This window comes from Netta rufina (genome assembly GCF_964035555.1).
Source record: "Netta rufina genome assembly, chromosome: 1".
In the NCBI taxonomy this organism is placed as follows: Eukaryota; Metazoa; Chordata; class Aves; order Anseriformes; family Anatidae; genus Netta; species Netta rufina.
In genome coordinates this window covers 88,185,479-88,205,783 of record NC_140123.1, presented here as the reverse complement: position 1 = coordinate 88,205,783, position 20,305 = coordinate 88,185,479, and the positions used below count along the sequence as shown (strand labels likewise).

Here is a 20,305-nt window from a genome sequence, read left to right as displayed (position 1 = left end):
AGAGGTTGGACTAGGTGATCATGAAGGTATCTTCCAACCTAGATGATTCTGTGATTCTGTGATCAGCATAAGGTAGAAAATGCCAGTACAGGTGGAGGGAAAATATAGACTTAGTCTCTCTCATTTAGACATTTTAATTTAATTACTGATAAGGTGTTGGAGGTAAATATGGAAAGCAACACGAAGAAGATAATAACAATGAAGATAGCTCTCTATATAACTTAAGCCATCTCTCTGTTGTTGTAATCATTATGGAATTATTTTGAAATGTTGTTTGAGGATGAGAGAATTATGGTTTTATAAATGAGATTGTAGACTGTTGTTGTTGTTTTTCTCTCTGTGATAAGTAGAAGAAAGAAGAACAAAATGTTTGTTTTGTATTAGCAGATAGGTGAAAGCTACTAGTAATGGCAAAATGAAAATGTTGATAAGAGAGTGAACCACCAACTGGTAGGAAGAGACACTCTATTATGGTTTACCTTATTACTAAAGATGACAACTCCTACAGGAAAATAGGGAATTATCTGAAGTCAAAGAATAATGCATAAGAGTAGAAATGGAAGCCTAGGTAGATTATTTTGTGAGCTTTATAATTTTTGTTTACATCTGGCTGTTTGCTTCTTTATCTATGAGTGCAACATGGGAGAGATTTGATGCATTATCTCTCTTCCTGAAGGAAAAGTCTAAATTCACCAACTTAAATTTCAATGGGTCAATATGCAAAATATAGTAAGTACTATATAGGATTGCTTCAGTGAAAATGAAATATGTGGAGGAAATAATGGATCTAGTGGATGCTCACAGTTTTAATGGAAAATGAACTATCTGGATGATCAAGCAATCCCTTTCTGTTAATTACTGTTAGATTGTAAAGCAGGAGTTTAAATGCACATTTGTGTTTAGGAAGGTTGGATTTTTAAATGGCCCATATTTGTACATTAGTAACAAAAATCATAGAATACTATGATTATGGAATCATAGAATCATTTAGGTTGTAAAATGCCTCTAAGATTAAGTCCAACCTTTAACTTAGCACTGCCACGTCTACGACTAAACCATGTCCCTAAGCACCTCATCTACACATCTTTTAAATACCTCTATAGACCGTGCCTCAGCCACATCCCTGGACAGCCTGTTCCAATTCTTCACAACCCTTTCAGTGAAGAGTCTTTTCCAGATATGCAAGCTAAACCTCCCCTGGAGCAACTTGAGGCCATTTCCCCTTGTTCTATCACTCCTGCTTGGGAGAAAATACCGACCCACACCTTGCTATAACTTCCTTTGAGGCAGATGTAAAGAGCAATCAGGTCTCCCATAAAACTCCATTCCTCTACGCTAAATTAACCTCATTTGCCATCCTTCCCGAACTGAGCCTGCGGGGGTTGCCCACAGGCAGCAGCTCTTCAAGCACTGCTCCCACACGGCTCCATCCCACAGGGTCCATCCATCCCCCAGGAGCAAACTGCTCCAGCACGGGTCCCCCATGGGTGGGCGGCAGCTCCCCCCAGACCCCGTGCTCCCGCGGGGGCTCTCCATGGGCCGCAGCCTCCTCCAGGCCACATCCACCTGCTCCACGTGGGCTCCTCCACAGGCTGCAGTGTGGAGATCTGCTCCATGTGGGACCCATGGGCTTCAGGGGGGGACAGCCTGCTCCACCAGGGGCCTCTCCACAGGCTGCCCGGGAACTGCTGCTGCCTGCCTGGAGCACCTCCTGCCCTCCTGCTGTACTCACCTGGGGGCTGCAGGGCTGCTTCTCACTCCTCACTCCTCACTCCTCACTCTCCCAGCTGCTGTTGCAGCAGTTTTTTGTTTGTTTGTTTGTTTGTTTGTTTTCCTTTTCTTAAATCTTCTCTCTCAGAGGCACAAACAACATTGCTTATTGGCTGAGCTCTGGCCAGTAGTGGGTCCCTTTTGGAGCCTGCTGAAACTGGCCCATATCTAACACGGGGCAGCTGCTGGAGTCATCTCACAGAAGCCACCCCTCCAGCCCCTCACTACCAAAACCTTGCTATGTAAACCCACTACAAACTGAAACATACACAGGCATTCTGATGAAGAACTTCAAATAGGTCTGCACTTACCTGATGGTAATATAATAGGTTAACACTTAATCCATTAAAAAAAAAGAACAATATGGCATGTTGCATATATGGCAATATTTTTTGCCTCACAAGTAACCCTCCCCCCCATTGTTTAATATAGCTAGAAAAATACAAAAAATACTGAAAAAACTTCTTGTGAATTATGAGCAAGCACAATTTGTAACTAAAAAACATTGTTTCTGTTTCTGTTTTTTTTGTTGTTTGTTTGTTTGTTTTGTTTTTCTTCTCTATAAAATATTGAGATCTGCAGACCTTAAAAATGAGAGTAATCGTTATGCAAATTAAGATTGCTTTCTAACACCTATGCAAAATCATGATCAGTTAAAATATTCAACACTTGCAGGAAACCATCTAAATTAGAAACTAATCTGAAGATATTCACTCATGCTCACAGAAGTGCAAAAACAATAACTCTATTATGAAATGAGAAATAATTATTCCTGGAGTTACTTTTCAGAATGTTATACACCTAGGAAAAAAAAAGATTGACTGATTGACTAAGCCACAATAACACATCTCTGATGCAAAAATACTACACAAACTTGTTAATAGTTCTAAACTTTTATTTACATCTAAAAAATAACATGTTTGGATGTCAAATTACTCAGCAAAGGTTACGTTATTTCCCTGTATCTTGATCTAAATCACTAAGCAAATTAAGCATGTGTAGTCACACATAAACCAATGAACTTCAGTCTGAAGATTTCTTATGCAAAAATTATTTTTTGTGTTTCAAAACCTTGGTCCAACGTATTCAGTGAGGAAAACTGAGTCTGGATACTATGGCAAAAAAAAAAAAAATCTGTGGGAATTAAAATTGCATAATAAATATGGTCATGAAGAAGATCGTTTGATGTTGTTTATGCCCAGGTAGAGATATGATCTTTATTTGCTAGAATTGATAGCTAAAGGAAGATAATGCTAACTAAAAAAGCAAAATGTTGAAAGATGTGTGGAATGCTTTTAAAAATATATATATTTTTTATCAGTTAGCTTAAAACATTAAATTATAGTTTATTCTGATTATAGATTATTGTACAAATCTAAGTAGAATGCAATCAAAGAGATTTTTGGGTGAATGAGAATCTTTTTGTTTTTTCTGCTTTTTTGTTTGTTTCAATTTAATAACAAATAATGAAATAAGGAAAGTAAGAATGTTAAGAAGGGAATATGGATAAATGCAATAAAGGGGAATTCATCTACGAGGGATTCAGGCAGAGAGAGAGAATATGAGGAAATTAACTGAAAGGAAAAATGCAGAAATATATGAGGAATAACAAATGCTAGAGGCGGACAGTATATTTCATATACATTCACAAACTTCCATTACATTAACTAAATGATACTGTGTTTTTGAGAAAGGCTTTCTAAGGCCCTATAGTAGTAATATGCTTTAGCAGCAGGAATTTTCTTTAAAGAAGTGTTTTGAAAGGGAAAGATAAAACAAACAAAACAAGCAAACAAAAAAAAACCAGAAAAATCAAATGTAAGAGAAAATTTAGAAAAGAAAAAAAAAGAAATGTTGATTGCTAGGGAAATAGGCAATGGTATGCAGGGTTAAGAAAAATGTGACTAGACTGGAATACTGCAGAGCCTTGAGGACATTGAGGATCAATGAGTACATTAACTACAGAAGGAGATCACTTCCTTATCCATTCATTTCTTTGTATTTAAGGTAGTTTGGTATCTGACATTTAACACTGTGTTATCTTTGCTGATAATGTTCTATGTACAGCATTTTTGTACCTATATGAAGAAATTCAGTGAAAGGCATATTCAACACCAGGTGTTTTGAGGTCTTGTGCTTATTTGTTTGCTTATTCTGCCCCTATTTTCATGTAGTTATTATATTTTACAGCAAGAAATAGATATTTACTTCTCACATGAGATTCATTTCTTACCTCCTGGAAGATACCCTATACTACTGATGTGTTAGGATAGTCTTGGCTAAAAGGCTTCCTTTTTTTTTTTTTTTTTTTTTTTTTTTCTTTATTATGCTTATTAATCACTTTAGCTTTTGGATTGACTAGTTACTTGAAAACTGTATTAAAACTATTTGGTCTACTGTACAGTAATGTACAGTCTCTTCTGTCTGCTGAAGCTTTCACTGTACTTTTCACTACATGCTTCAACTAAATTCTCCTCTGCCTACTGAGTTCCAAGAGTGTGTGTGAAGACCCCAGGAAGACAGTGGAGAAGTAGGAAAAGGACAAGTGTTGGATTAGAGTTGAACAGGGTTATGAAGAAAGATATTTCACAAGATTTTGAAGGTCAGCATTAGATGTCAGATGACTGATGTCATGACTGCTTAAAGTCCTGTCCTGTAGTTTACAAGTCTGTGTCCTGTGTTTTACAAGTCTGGAGAGTATTAGATCAAGACGGAAAAAAATTTTTTTAGGTGCCTGGGCTGCAATGGATCCTTAGCCTTGAAGAATTATCAAAACTAAGGGGAAAAAAGAAAATAATCAGTGAGAGGATGTAATATGTTTAAATTCAGAACCTAGTAAAATAATTTATCTGGCATGAAGCTGCAAGTTTATGAGTGGCTGGGCTTTCATTCTGTGCTTTTGTTCTGTGATTTTGTTGATGTCCTTCATTAAATGACTACAAGTAAGATTGCAGCCTGCTGAGTGGGAACTGGGGAAGGCCTTTTAAATGAGTTCACTTGCATCTATCCACAGTAAGAAGTACTCTGTAATGAGGGCAAGCATTGGACAAGTATTTTTTCAGTCCAAACATCTTTCCATCATTGCTTTAATTTCCTCCTCTCTCATTGGGGTTTTTTAGAATGATCCTTTCCCTTGCCATCTCTATATCACCAAGTCTGCTGCAGCTTAAGCATTATCTGAGTGGATAGCTCAGATAGCTAGAGCTCCTTTAGGAATCCACAAAAGACTGCATACAGCCTCACAGGCCACTATCCATTAGATTTGTATCATCAGAAAAAAAAAATGTTTAATGAGCTGTTCTTCAGTGAAGTCAAACATATACTCACTTTCCAGAAATAAAAGGAAGGGACAAAAAGCTTCTCTAATGACCGTGTGAAACTCTATTCCAGGACAGGTATGTCCAGCAGGCCTTTTATGGTATCTTCTACAGATGTTAGGGTCATGAATGTCTTTGTAATAAGTTCTTTTGAAGCTTAAATACTGGTTAGCTTTTTGCACTGAATTGTCAGTTAAATTCCTATGGTTCCCACTGTGTGAACATGTTATGATTGTCTTTTAATTTTCAGATGTAAGAAATCTATCAATTAGTTTTACATTAAATCCTAATAGTTGCAAAAATTCAGATTATTTTTTTCCAAATTCTACGATCAGTGTATAAAATCCTCGGAGTTTTCATGCTAGCATTCATAAGAGTCAGACAAAATAAAAAATAAAAAGGAGTGGTTTATTTCATTTTTTTCTTCTTAGACGTTATTTTAAAGTCACCAACACTTTAATTATATTGCTTTTTAAGAAGCAGCCTTACTAGCACTTAAAAATAAATAACAGTCAAATCACAGAAGTCTATAGTTCAAAAATCATACTGTTTTTCTAATATTGCTGCTTCAGTAATTCTGAAAGAGCTCTATACCCTAATTCATATTATCTTTTGAAGGTCTTTATTAACACAAAGCAAAACAGTTCAAGATTGATATTAACTGCCTTTCAAAACAAGATATTTTTAATACTTTGCAAAATTAATCTTGGAATAATGACCTCAAAACCATATTCTTATTCTTTTTTTTTTAACTTAAATAATGCATAATATTATTCCTTATATATATATATACATAGTAATTGGAAGTTCTATTTCCTAGATCTAACCATCTGTGTATAAATAGCATGCTACTTCTTCTTCCTGGTAAGATAATTGATAATTTTTTTTCTGTTGAGTCAGATGTGGTTAAAATTCTTCCTGCTGCTCTGTATTTTTAAAACAGAGGTGGACTAATTGGGGTGTACTTTATATCTAGATGTATATTTTACAGTTTGAATTAGACTTCTAACTACACTAAAATGGTGATTTTTGAAAGATAACAAGTTCTTCATGGAAAAGGGTGGTTAGGCAAAGGAACTGGCTGCCCAGGGACGTGGTACAGGTGCCATCCCTGGTGCCATATTTAAGGATGTGTGGTGGATGTGTTAGTGTTAGGTTGATGGTTGGACAAGATGATCTTAAGCATATATTTTGCAGCCTGAATAATTCTATGATTCTGCGATTCTATAAATGACTAGTATACAAAGTGCTGGCCTAAAGTTTTGAGGCATATTAGAACAATATACTATATGAAATTCAACATTACTTAAAGAAAATTATACACCTGTCTCCAATGTTTTATTCATTTCACAAATTTAATCTAAACTGGGAATTCTAAGAATCAATATAACCGTGAACATTTGACAATTTGGACATATTTTTAGCAGTTATTCACAATTTATTTATTTATTTATTTATTTATTTATTTATTTTTCCTCTAGCGGCTGCCAGTTTGTGTAGACAGCACAAGTATTATGGAATTGTCTGGAATCAAATATTAATGTACTCACAAAGGCTTCCCATAGTATGATAATATGGCAGTCTCCAGGGTTTGCAGCTCTTATGAAAAATCTAATTACACTTCTCTGTTTTGAACAGCCTAAATCAAAACTAGATCAGCAGTGTTTCAAAACTTTCAAATGTTAGAACATATGAATACCTAATTTTTCCTTAGGTGTTTTAAATATTAAAATACTTTAAATAAATGGTTGATATAAGCATTGAACAGGTTAGAAAACAGACTGGAGCAGAAAAAAAATAAATTAGAAATATTTGATTTCTTAAGACTAAAAGGTACTATATTGAAATGTCTTTGGATACTAAAAGTACCTTGCAATTCACAACATTTTCTTCCTAGTATCTCAACAGTAAAATAAACTTTTATTGAGCTGCACTTTGTGATAAAACTGCTGAAAGAAACATCTGCTCAACAGTTGTAATTTTCCCACTGTGGAACGCTTTAAATTATGTCATCTTTTCTCTCCCATAAAAAGTTAATTTTTATGTCTAAATCTTTGTCTTCTGACATGTCTAGCATGTCTGTTACAAGCCTTGGGCTGTATTGAAATCTGAATTCATGGCATAAACATATTTTTTGAAAAGAGAAACAACAAAGTATGGAACAATGTAGGGTGATCCCAGGAATTTTATAAGCTGTAGGAAAAACGTTCATATTCAATTTCACTATAACAAAGTACACATAGTAATAAAAAACATTTATAACAGATGGATTAATACATGGAAATCCTGTATATTCAGTACTGAGTGTGTATATACCATGACCTGTAATTCTTTATGTTGGTTAATGTTATGTTAATGTATATCTGTGTAGCTCTTAGATATACCAAAAATCTTCCAGAGGTCTGTGTAAAGGATACAATCTAAAGATTCAGAAATGTTTTGATATAAGCTGATACACCTCTTAGGTCTAATGTCTGTGTTACAAAAATCTTGGCAACAAAAAATCAAGCTTCTTGTTAGCTGCTGAAGTAGTTAGAAGGATCATGAAGGATCTTGTTCCTTTCAGTAAAGGAGAAAGGGCTACATGCTTGGTAGCACACCTCCATGCTCTTCAGGGATGTATTCTGACACTGGGTAGCATGACAGATCAGCAAAACTGAAGTAACGTGTTCAGCAATCTCACAGTCTCTGCGGGATATAGACTTTTTATACTAAGAAGTGTGAAGTTGGCATTTTAGAATTCCAAACTGGAAGGCCTTGGGAATTAACTCCGGAGCTGACTATAGCCAGCATATACAGAGATGTATAAACAGGAATTCTGCACAGCACATTTTACTATACTGTGCAAGTTCAAAATGGGCCCTGAGATATGTGGTCACAGTAAGATGAAATCTTCTGTAACATTTAGTGATGGTGTTAAAAGATTTTCCATCCATAAAACATGTAAAACTTTTAAACAGATTAGTAGTTTGAGATTCTATTCCTCATAGAAACATTCTCTTCTATGCACAAATTACTGTTTTATACTAAATACCAGTTTTCTCTGTTGCAGCTGAAAGAGGTGTTTTATTCAAGAAGCATAGCTATTTATTCTTATGCATTACTCCTTGGCCTTTTCATAGCTGCTGAGGGGAATAAGAGTGGCTGATAGCGGCATCTTTCTTCTTTTTCTGTAACGTGTTTCTCAGCTTGATAGCCTTCAATGGCAATGATGTTCTCAATGAGATTTTTTTTTTTGAGATTGTCTCAATGACATTGCTCAAAAATAGTACCGCATTCTTGCGATTTACATTTGCCTTATGAAACAGAAATACCTCAACATAATGCAGAAGTGGTAGCCAGGACAATGCTGCTATCATTGTTCCCCTCTCCTAGGTAAATTTTCCAGCTTCCATTTTACCAGATACAACATAGCATGCTATATGAAATTGGAAGATCTTGCTATGCAGTCAGGAGCAAATCAGTCAAATTTTGGGTAATTACTAGTTTCATTTATTTGTCATTTTTAATAAAAAAAGGCCAAGTTGTAACTAATATCTGTCCAACTGCGTGAGGTTTGAGTGCATGCAGATTGATCTTTTTCCCTTCTGTCATTTAGGTTTCTCTACAACAGTGGAATTTCTGTATGAATTACAATATCAGTCAAATGAAATTAAATCTCAGCTTGAATCTTTAGTTGGTATGCATCTGATTCAAAGAGAACGGGATCCAGAATCTGGAATTATAACGCTGATATTTAATATAGTGTTTGCACCTAACAAACCAATGAGGTAGGTCCCTGCTCGTTATTACTAATTGAAAATGCAATAAGATTCAGTCTGATCACTACCTCCATACACTGTTTTCATCACTTTTTTTTCACCTCTGAAATTTATTATTTTAAGTTTTCTCACTTGCTGCTTCTCATTATGATAACTTTGATATTAAAACCTATAGTATTTCTTTTTAATGCCTGCTAGATGATTCTGTTCGCTTATTGCTTTAGTCTCTGTGTGCATCAATTTACTTATAAGCATTAGAGTATTGAAAGTATTATGATTTCCAATGAAAATTAATTGTTCTCAACATTCATGGAACGCATACAGACTAGGTGGCTTGTCAGTTTTGATAAACTTTCCTAGACAAGCACTTTACATGTTCTTTGGTTGCATGGGATGGCTGAATTTGAAAACGAGTCTCTACTGCCCTAGTAACAATGGTAGTCTACAGAAAAAATATTACCTTCTTCTATAGTTGTGATAGACCTCTCTAAAAAGAAACTGAAAGAGATCCTTTTGAAGAGAGAGAAAAATTGCACCTTTCTTTGGAAGCAGTCAAGTGGGTACAGGAGTAAGCTAGAAAGAAGCTTGCCCAAACATGCAATAAATTCAGAGGTCAACATTACCAGGGAGAGCAAGCAGTAGTCCCTGCTTGCTCTTCACAGTTGTGTGTACAGAGAAGGTATTTTTATGAGTCAGGATGGAACAGTGTTTGCGGTATTCCACAAGGTTATTGAAATTAAGAACAAACCTTTAAGGAAGACTATCCACCCACTCCACACAGTGTTGTTGTGTCAGAGGGGAGATTAATTTTGAAACCTTTTTGTCTTCTACTCTACCCTTTTTTGTGTGTTTTGTTGTTGTTGTGGTTGTTACTGTTGTTGTTGTTTTGTTTGTGAGTGTTTTTGTTTGGATGGTTTTGGTTTTGTTTGTTTTTAATTTTTATGTACTTGAGAACTATAAGGGTTGGTGTAGAGTACTGAAAGACTGTAGCTAAATTATTTTTTTTCATCATCAGAATCTACAGAGTACTTAGTACATACTAAGACAGATCTATTTAAATCTAATACGAACAGCTAACATGTTCTGCATTAAATTCACCTCTAACACCACAACAACTAAAGAATAACAAGTAAACCAAATTGAGTTATATTTGTGTAACCCAATGGAGTAAACAGAAGAATCATATTTCTTGGCTGTGCCCATCATTTTGTTTTCATATTATGTCTTTTTTTCTTTTGCTCTACATACTTTTTTTCTTTTGCCTACATTACAGTCAAAGGGTGACAGCTACTTACTAAACCGTGTAAAATTAAGAACATACTCCATTTTAAAGCCATTTGTATTTTCATTTTTCTATAGTATTGTTCTGCACACTTGAAGATTATTTTGGATATTATTTTACTGAGTATATGTTTTATAATAAAATTAATGTTTTTTGTCCGAAATTTTAAGGAATGAAGGAACTCTAGTAGTACACTGCACTACAGGAGGTATTTGGAAGTTTCCAATGCTGTTCATTGCTACAGAGCCAGAAGTGGATGATGTCATCAACATTGAAGCAATTGGCCTAAATAAGGAATCTATTGTTGATTTTAAGCTTACAAGCCAGACAAGGTAAAATATTTATGATGAAATGTTTATGTAGTTTTCTGTGGATTAAATTCACACTCAAAACAGATTTGGGAAACAGAAGCATACCTGAACTGCATCTATTTCAGTAATACGTCATTACTTTCAAGTGCTGCATTGTATAGCTAGCAAATGGGATATTGAAGCTGTACTGTAAGAAGCACAAATATTCTGCATATTAGTATATAGCCCCTTAAGAGAAAAATTATGGAATAGATCCAAATGTTTTTGTTTTAAGTAAGGTTTTGCCCTAAAATGCTTTTCAGTGTAAAGTATGGAACACAATGCTAAGGAAGGTGTGACAAGATATTAAAGGCTTGCTATTAAATGCTTAAAGCTTTCAGTAATGGATTGTTTTTCAAAGTACTTTATACTTCAAGCAAGTTAAAAACAATTCTTTGCATTATGCTTTATTTTATTTTATTTTTTTTAATGTGCAGTTCTTTTGAAGGCATTCCTGTTTTATTATGTACGGATATTATGAATTCATCTGTACCCTGCCCTTTCACTGCATAACATTGTCAGATTCATCACTACTTTGTTACTGGTCTACGTATACTATTTAAAAGTTCTGCAGAAATATCTGTTAACACAATTTTCAAATACATTTCATCATTTTCTTAGCATTTCCTAGCGTTGTAAAGAACCCATAGTGTTATTTGTATACAGCAGGAAGTCAATGAATAAAACGTGTGTTATTAATAAGTAAGTTTTAAATAGTAAACAGTGAACCTGAAAGACAGTCATGATGCTTAAAATCAAACTAGTTCATGAATTTTTATTTCTTTTGGTCATTACTTTTTTTTTTTTGTTTTTATTTTTTTTCTTTTTACCATACATCTAGAAAGCTGTGGTGGTTTTACTTAGCTGGGCAGCCACCTGCTCTCTCACTCCCCTTCCTCAAAGGGAAAGGGGAGAAAATATCACAAAGCGGTCTCAAGGGTTGAGATAAGGACAGGGAGATCACTTAACAATTGTTGCTATGGGCAAAACAGACACGGAGTAGGGAGATTAGTAACATTTATTGCCTATTATTAACAAGCTAGAGCAACGAGAAACAAAGAAAAACTAAAACCACCTTCCCCCCATCCACCTTCTTCCACCTCCTCCCCTCAAGCAGGGCAGGGAAATGGGGGAATGGGGGCTGCGGTCAGTCCCTGATGCTGTATTGATATATATACAGATCTCCACTGCTTCTTCATGGTCCTTCCCTGCCCCTGCTCCATGTGGGGTCCCTCCCACGGGATGCCGTCCTTCCCCAACTGAGCCTACGGGGGCTGCCCACAGGCAGCAGCTCTTCAAGCACTGCTCCCACACGGCTCTGTCCCACGGGGTCCATCCATCCCCCAGGAGCAAACTGCTCCAGCACGGGTCCCCCACGGGTGGGGGGCAGCTCCCCCCAGAACCCCTGCTCCTGCGTGGGCTCCTCTCCATGGTCTGCAGCTCCGGCCTGGGGCCTGCTCCTGCAGGGGCTCTCCATGGGCCACAGCCTCCTCCAGGCCACATCCACCTGCTCCACGGGGGCTCCTCCACCCATGGGGGGGCTGCAGCGTGGAGATCTGCTCCATGTGGGACCCATGGGCTTCAGGGGGGGGACAGCCTGCTCCACCAGGGGCTTCTCCACAGGCCGCAGGGAAACTGCTGCTGTGTGCCTGGAGCATCTCCTGCCATCCTTCTGCACTCACCTGGAGGTCTGCAGGGCTGCTTCTCACTCCTCTCTGAAGGATTGAGATTATTATTATTTTTTTTTCCCTTTCTTAAATCTGCTCTCCCAGAGGTGCAAACAACATTACTTATTTGCTTGGCTCAGGCCAACAGTGGCTCCCTTTTGGAGCTGATTGAAACTGGCTGTTACTTAACACGGGGCAGCTGCTGGATTCTTCTCACAGAAGCCATTCCTCCAGCCCACTGCTACCAAAACCTTGCTATGTAAACCCACTACAAAAGCATGCCAAATATACTGATGGATAAGTAATTTTCATGGTAGATACATGGTTTTGAAGCATCCCCAGCAAGAAGTGTCTTTGGTTCTAGCAGACTTTTTAAAGAGCTTATTTCCAAAAGCTGTGCACCTGAGATGGACTGTTGTTCCAGCTTTTAGATGGCTGTCAGTTTTGATAATTACTGAGGACTCTGAAAAAGGCTACTATCACAGTGTTCAAGGTAACTGCTTCAATAGAATGGGCTGTTTCAGGAATAAAAGTGAAGCAATTACTCTTGTAATACTGTAAGCTCCTGGTAGGTGTTTGATAGTAGCGAAGAGAGCTAATGTTCTCTATAAAAGGTACTATAAAGCCTGAGTCATTATAGTTATATAAAGAAGGAGCCATGATGGAACACAAATTCTCTTTTTCCCTTAAACAAATTTCAAATTTATTTTACATAAGAAGTATTTCTCCAATATGTTTCAAAGACAAAACATAAAGCTTGCATGTAGTGAATATATTCCTGGAGAAGAGGAGGCTCAGGGGTGACCTTATCGCTCTCTATAGGTACCTCAAGGGAGGCTGTAGCAAGGTGGGGGTTGGCCTGTTCTCCCACGTGCCTGGTGACAGGACGAGGGGGAATGGGCTTAAATTGAGCCAGGGGAGTTTTATGTTAGATGTTAGGAAGAATTTCTTTACTGAAAGGGTTGTGAGGCATTGGAACAGGCTGCCCAGGGAAGTGGTGGAGTCACCTTCCCTGGAAGTCTTCAAAAGACGTTTAGATGTAGAGCTTAGGGATATGGTTTAGTGGGGACTGTTAGCGTTAGGTCAGAGGTTGGACTCGATGATCTTGAGGTCTCTTCCAACCTAGAAATTCTGTGATTCTGTGATATTGAAAATGGTGTGAACAACTGCTCTGTGAGATTTATATGCTTTATCTTACCCTTGACTTGCTTAGGATCTTTTTGGTGGTGGAAGTTTTGTTACAGAAATAGAACACTGAGCCAAACAAAATGTGGCGTACAGGATCTGCAGTTTAAAAGCAATTACATAAGAAACCTGTATATTACAGGTGTAATTTAATGCTTGAATAACTCAAATGACTTAGATTAAAAAGAAAACAGAAATATTGAAATGTGTTTTAAAGTTTCAGTTGGGGTATAGAGTGCCATTCTTTAAGTCTTCCTGAAAAAATGGTCACTCCGTTGAAGTAAAAAATTAGTAACCCATTCCCATAAAGAAGCAGTTCATGTATGTAAAAGAGGTGTCCTATACACCTCTGTTGCCCCTATCTCCCCTGTCTCCAACCCACTCCCTTCTCTTCCCCCAGTGACTCTCTGTCTTTATTTCTTACGATAGATAGTGCCTCATGGCACTTGTTCATTGAGAGTAATTGGGAGGGAAAACGGAGACAGTTTTCTAAGTAACCTGCTAGAAAGAATATATATTTTTTGCTGTGTCCTTTTCCCCCTCTGCTATTTGCTACTTACAGGATAGAGTTATTGCATTGGCTTCACTTATAAAACTTCTGCATCTTTTGGGGGTGGTAGGTTGCATAGTGATGCAACAACAAGAAAAATATATTTGAGAACCACAGACGAAATAAAGGCTTAATATCTTAATAAGGACAGATTAAAATTCTCATTTAAATACCAAGTCAAACGGTCCACAGAGTACCGTTGGTGGCTACTACAAACGTATGAAGCCAATGGTTTTAGCTTTCTTTTCTATACAGCTGCTGCAATTGAAATGCAGGCTTCTTTTAATTTCACTTCTCCCCAGCAAAATTTAAACTCGTATGAAGTATTTTGGAGTAAATTAATGATTTCCCAACTTACCCATAGCCACATTTGGTGTAGTTGCTTCACAAATAATTAAAAGTTACAAATGAGTTGCTCTGCTGTTCACAATGATCTACGATAATGAAAGCTCTGAGTCCATGCAAACAGTACATTTAAATAGTGCTCACATGCCTCCAATGAGCAACATCTGCATCAATAACTAACAACAGACACTGAGATGCAGCTATACAGTTTTGCTGTATGAAAAATAAAAATCATATATATTTTTAAAAACTGTCTACACATTTGACGATTAACCTTTCTTGGTATTTGTCATAAATGTAGGTTTAATTCAATACCAGCTGAAATCTTTTGGCAACATTTCCGCAGAGGTAATTGGCTTTGGTACAAACCTCTAATATTTGTTTTATCATTAGTGTTTGGCTTAGTAATAAATGTATTATTGAATGACAGTGATTTATGGATTGTCAACAGTATAAACCAAAAAGAATAGATAAAATGTTTTACCTGTAAATAAAAGTTGAAGAAACTTGTTTGATATCCAGTTCAAATTATTGTTTTATTTCTATACTGGTCTGTGAAATTGAAACACGGGATAAGTTTTCTGAAATTGATGCTTATGTTTAAGCAAAGTGTCCTTTCTGTATTTGTTTTATTGAAAATAAATTCTTAATATACTTTTAATAAATTTTATTGTATTGGGATCAGTACTATTTTATTAATACAAAACTGTTTTCTTGAGAATATTTACTACTTTGTATTTCAGTACAGTGGTGTTTTGACAGCTGTTTTTTGTGAAGTTTTCTTCACATTTAAATAGTGGTATGCAGCTACAGCAGAATGCTACCATATACATATGAACAATATGTTCACTTTATTTTTTTTTTTTTAATTACATTAGTTCTGAATGTTTAGTCAAGATGGTGGATAATTCTCTCTTGCCCTTTCTATCTGCTTATTTCTCACATAAAGAGCCTCCTTTCACCAATGTAATTCTAGCTTTCCACGTGATTGTTCTAATCATATGTCATTTCCCATATCCAGTATCTGTCCTTCCACCCCAGCCGCTCATTCCAATCTTGTGTTTATCACAAACAGGGTATTTGCTACATTAAGGCAAGTTCTCCAGTGAACTCAAAGTATGCTTCAGAAAAATATACTTAGGCAGCACCACCTGTTACAAAAGCAAGAAGCATCGTATCGATACATGTATGGTCTCCACAGAGTGGTATCTGCAAAATCCAAGATTCTACCTGATTACGGCAATTGAGCTAGAATAAAAAGAGAACCAAACAGGTCAACAGGGGAATGAGAAGATGAATTTAGGATTTAGAATAACTGCATATGAAGACTTAGTTATCTTACCTACATTTCATATTTTGAACACCATTATGGATATTTTCCTTACTTCATCTATGCGCGTTTCCTAGTACACAGAATAAACGTTCAATAAAAAAAAAAATCCTTTATCAAACAACATAAATTTTAATGTTGACTGAAGAATAGTGAGCAACCGATTTTTTTTCTGTACCTTTCCTAATTGCAAAGGAAAAGCAAAAAAGTTAAAACTTTGAGAAATATTTCTATTTTACTATAATCATGGCTCTAATTCGTTAGGATTACCATGAGCCGGGATTATGTATGCTGCAACAAAATGCATTCATCAAGTTTTCAGTACACTCACCCTTGCCCTCCCTTTTAAGTTGCTGTGCACATTACAGGCTTGGATTCCTACATCAGCCCCCTTGTTACCAAGTTCTGTGAAATTCTACCATTATTTTAGAGAATTCTTTTTCTTAGTATCTCCCACATAGTGTCAGCTGCAAAATATAAAAGTTAATTGAGCTCCATTTTGGAGTCTCAACGTAGACTGGTAGAAAATATTAACAATACAGCAGTTATAATCATCCTTCTTAACAGTACAATACCTGGCATTTAATACATTTAGCCAGGAGCTGTGTCTAGCCGTGGGACCTGGACCTCTTCAAGCCAGAAAAGTCAGTTCATCTATTTGCATGCATAGTACTCCTGGGTAGAATGGAAATGAGACAGAAATCTTAACATGTTGTGAAGATAAAAATTCTAGCTCCTGCTTTGATTTTACAACATGTGCACAGCAGAAGTGATGTAATAGCTAGTAAAACATTCGCTGACAGTTACTTGTCATGCACCGTTTCTTTGTATTTTTGAAAGTCCTTTGATTTTGAAGCAGTATTTCTGAAGCAATATAGTTATGATTGGAGTTAAATCTTTTCTGATGTCCAGAGATCAGGATTTAGAGTGGTCAATTAAACCAGAGTTGCTTGTGACACATAAAAGAACCAATTTTGATGAATGATGAGGATCTCTTTTTTTTTATTAATAGTCAATATTTATAGAAGAGAAATCATCTAGCTCATGCCAACTATCACTAATAATTTTATAGAATTTGATAACTATATAGTGACATTTCTTGTGACATCCAACAGATGTTAACTACAAGTGACAACAAGTTTATTTAGGATAAAGTATTTTTGGAAGCTCGTTGCAACATTTTCAAATGGGATTTCTATCCTTTGTTTCATTAAGAAGTCATACACTACAAATTGAGAGGTTATGTTATTTTTCTTTTATCTTCTTTTATTTAAAAAATACATTTTATCTGTGGGTTGTTTTTAAACTATAGTTTGCATAATACTGATTTTGTAAAATAATAAATTTCTGTAGGAATAATTTACTGCTTCTCTAGTTTGAGGAAGAGGTAAGTAAATATTAAAGTTATTTTGAGTCTTAGTTTAATGAAGACCTATATTTTGAGTTTTGCTGTGCCCATTTATTTTATAGGCTTTTGCAGTGAGATCTCTATGGGATTATAAATTTTAATGTTTTATTTATTTGAAGACTTAAGGTGTTATTCACTACTAGTTTACTAATTTAAAAATTATTTAAAAATGAGAGCACTTATGAGCATGAACTGCTATTTAAACTACTATGAAGTAAAGATTAAAGGAGTCATTATAAATGTGTCTATTAAATACTAACTCAATTTCCACTCTTCCTGTTGCCATGATTTCATTGTCCAATTATTATTTAAATTCAAATTACTATTCACTCTTGTTCATTATTTGAATAAGGGGAGAGGGTATATTATCTGACAGTAATATAAAACTGTTGACTGTAGTTATGGAACACAAAGGTGGGAAGACAAATTTACTTCCTCTGGCTTGTATGGCCTCTACACTTGTATTTACTAATTCCTTTGTGCTTGGTTCTTATGTATTTTCAAAACTCTGCATATCATTAAACTTTATCGCATATGTTAGTATCTGCCACTCTTGAGTTAAACAAAAGCCTTCTTGTAAAAAATATAGAAAGTCTCATCACTGTCTTTCATGGCTGTGAAATGAGAAGCCAAACGTTAACTCCAGAGTGGTTTCACCTGAAGCAGTAATCAAAGAGAAAAGGAGGAATTAATTTTTAATTATTTTAGGCCACAAAATTATTAATTTTTAATTATACACTAAACACACAGACACTGAAAAGAATAATGTCTGAAATTCAGTGCTATTCTGGGAACTTTATGTCCAGCTTTTTGTGTACAAGAGAAAATGACAATGACAAGCAATTTACTTATGCTAGCAAGTTAGCCAGGGTGCCAGATCATATCCCCAATGTGAACATCAGTGAAAACACTGTTTTTGTTTTTCTTGAGAAGCCATCTTTAGATATACTTACAATACACAAAAAGAAAAAAAAAAAAAAAAGATTTATCAGTAGAGGCACTGTGAAAGGTTCCTGTATCTGAATGTGCATGAATAAAATATTAATCATTAGTTCTTGTACTGTTAGCCAAATCTTTCTTTTTTGGTCTATCATATTATGGCTATACATTTAATTTGCCAGAATTTCTAGTTTCCTTACTGGACATAGCTACCACTTTGAGGAACTTTTTATGTCCAATATATGACTTGATTGTTTTGTTTAAAACTTCCAGACTGGGGGAGGGGAGGGAGAGGAAAGGAGGATGTTTTAGGTACGTATATATGTGTTCATATATGTCTGTATGTGCATGCATATATGTTTTACTCATCACACAAAAAAATGCAGCTGCATCTACTGTCTTGTATCAATACAAAGCATGCAGATCTTTTTTTTGAAAGCATTTTATTAGTTTTTCTCTATTTTTCTTTCTGAAAGTTATATTCTGACAAATTTGATGCAAGAAGATTTTTTTCTCTTACTTGGCAAATATCTTGTGTGCACAGTTGTAGATTGGTTTTGTGACAGTTTCATTTAAATTGTCTTGTTCCCTTGCCAGGACTTAAACTATAGATTTTTCTCACGTGAACTCTCTGACTGTTCTAAGGAATTATTTATGGTGTCTGAAAAAAATCTGCTGTTGCATCACTCCCTGCTAAGATGCAATTTCAACAGGAATAAGGTCTTTATTTTCTTTTCTGTCTTTTTTGTGTTCTATGCATGCAGCCTTTTCCATCTCCCTTAACATTTAATCACTGTTTCTGTAGTCTAAGTCACACTGTTGTACGTTTTATGAACACAAAATGTGTTTATTAGAGCATGTCATCCCTAAGTGCTTACTAGAAAACAGACTGAACAGGAGACAATGAAAGTGTTTTCTTAAAATGTTCCTATATCTAGTCAATAGAGCAGTTTTGTTGGAAGTGAAGACTTGTGTTCAGGTTCATGTTTACAGAACCAGGGTTTGAGTAGTTATCTCAGACATTTTCAATGAGTGATCTACTCTGCTACTCAGTTTTAGAGTAGCATCCTTTCTCATCCTGTGCTTGTCCTTTATTTTGTAGGTATGCTTTAAGCATTCGTACCTGAGCAGGTCTTATAGGAAATACTGATGTGAAGACTCAAGGCTTAGATGCTATATACATGGGAACTCAGGCCATTGTAAGCTTAGTGCTATAAACTCAGCTGCTCCCCTTTTTAGGTACCACCAAAAGAGAATGTCAGAATAAGCTTAATGTCTCAAAACCTGAAATGTGTTTTCAGACGTTCAGTTCTTTTGACCACTTTGATGTCAACCAAAGGAAAAGTTAGGCTCAATCCTCTAATGCATTGGAGCTTGGTAGCACTGCTAAATCTCAGTTAACTTTCTGAGGAGGTGGAAGCTTTTTGGCTTCCATTTTCTGCACTTGCATTGTTTTCTTCTACAAACTCTCAGTTCGACTTTTTTTTTTTTTTTTTCTGACAGTATTTTAGAATTTAAGAAAACCTTCCGTGAGAACATACACAAAAGGAGAGCTATTTTAAACTATTTTTAAACAACATGACCCAGCATACCATGCAATGAATAGCACTTCCCGTAAATATGTGGGACATTTCTATAGAGATTTGAATTGTCATAAAATATTAAATTCCATTGCATTGTGAGTGTTTTTTTTTTTTTTTTTTTGAAAAGCAGTGTTATTTCTGGAGCAACAATCCATGAATAAAAAGATTTGAACAGCGTTCTTGTCTGAGATGCTGTTAGTTTTTCATACTTTAAGTTTTATCAACTAAAAATATTTTCCTTCTAAGTGTGCGCAGTATTTGCACTGTTACACTGTGATAGATTGTTGTGAATTATTTCTTGACCGTGTCATCAAATTTCTAGTTTTAATTTCTTTTGTTCTTTTTCTGTCTGGAATAGAGTTGTCCTCGGAAATGTATGTAAAAACTAAAGGGAACTTGACAGGAAAATGCAATATATATGTATTTTCATGCTTAGAATGCTTATGACAACTGATCTGTAAGAAACTGTGATAAATAGGCTTCATGTTGGAATTGTCTAAAGATTGTTTGGTAGTGCGCAGCCACTCTTTTTACCAGGAATAAGACGTTTTCTTTTGGTGCAATGGTACTGCCATGAAGCTAGCAATTAGACGAGATCAATAGTAGTACCTGTGACAAAAATTCTTATGAGACTGCAGTTGTACAATAGTATCAGTAGAGGAACATGATTATTGTTATTGCAGTATCTCAAAGTATTTGGTCTGTGAGACATGACAAGTTTTGAAAACTGATAGAAAACTATATTTCTCCATATATTCATTTCAAGCCTTTCAAACTCACTCCTGATTTATTAGTACTCCATCAGACTGCAAATTCAG

General features: G+C 35.7%; 1 protein-coding gene across 1 annotated transcript in view; it reads left to right on the top strand.

The window, feature by feature from the left end:
* The window catches only part of CFAP47 (cilia and flagella associated protein 47), a gene marked incomplete at both ends in the record, with an annotated part of 298,007 nt that overhangs the window by 263,032 nt on the left and 14,670 nt on the right, over nt 1-20,305 (top strand). The window contains 2 exon segments of the mRNA XM_084289693.1: nt 8,686-8,857; nt 10,301-10,462. Of these exon segments, the coding sequence (XP_084145819.1) occupies nt 8,686-8,857; nt 10,301-10,462 (334 nt within the window).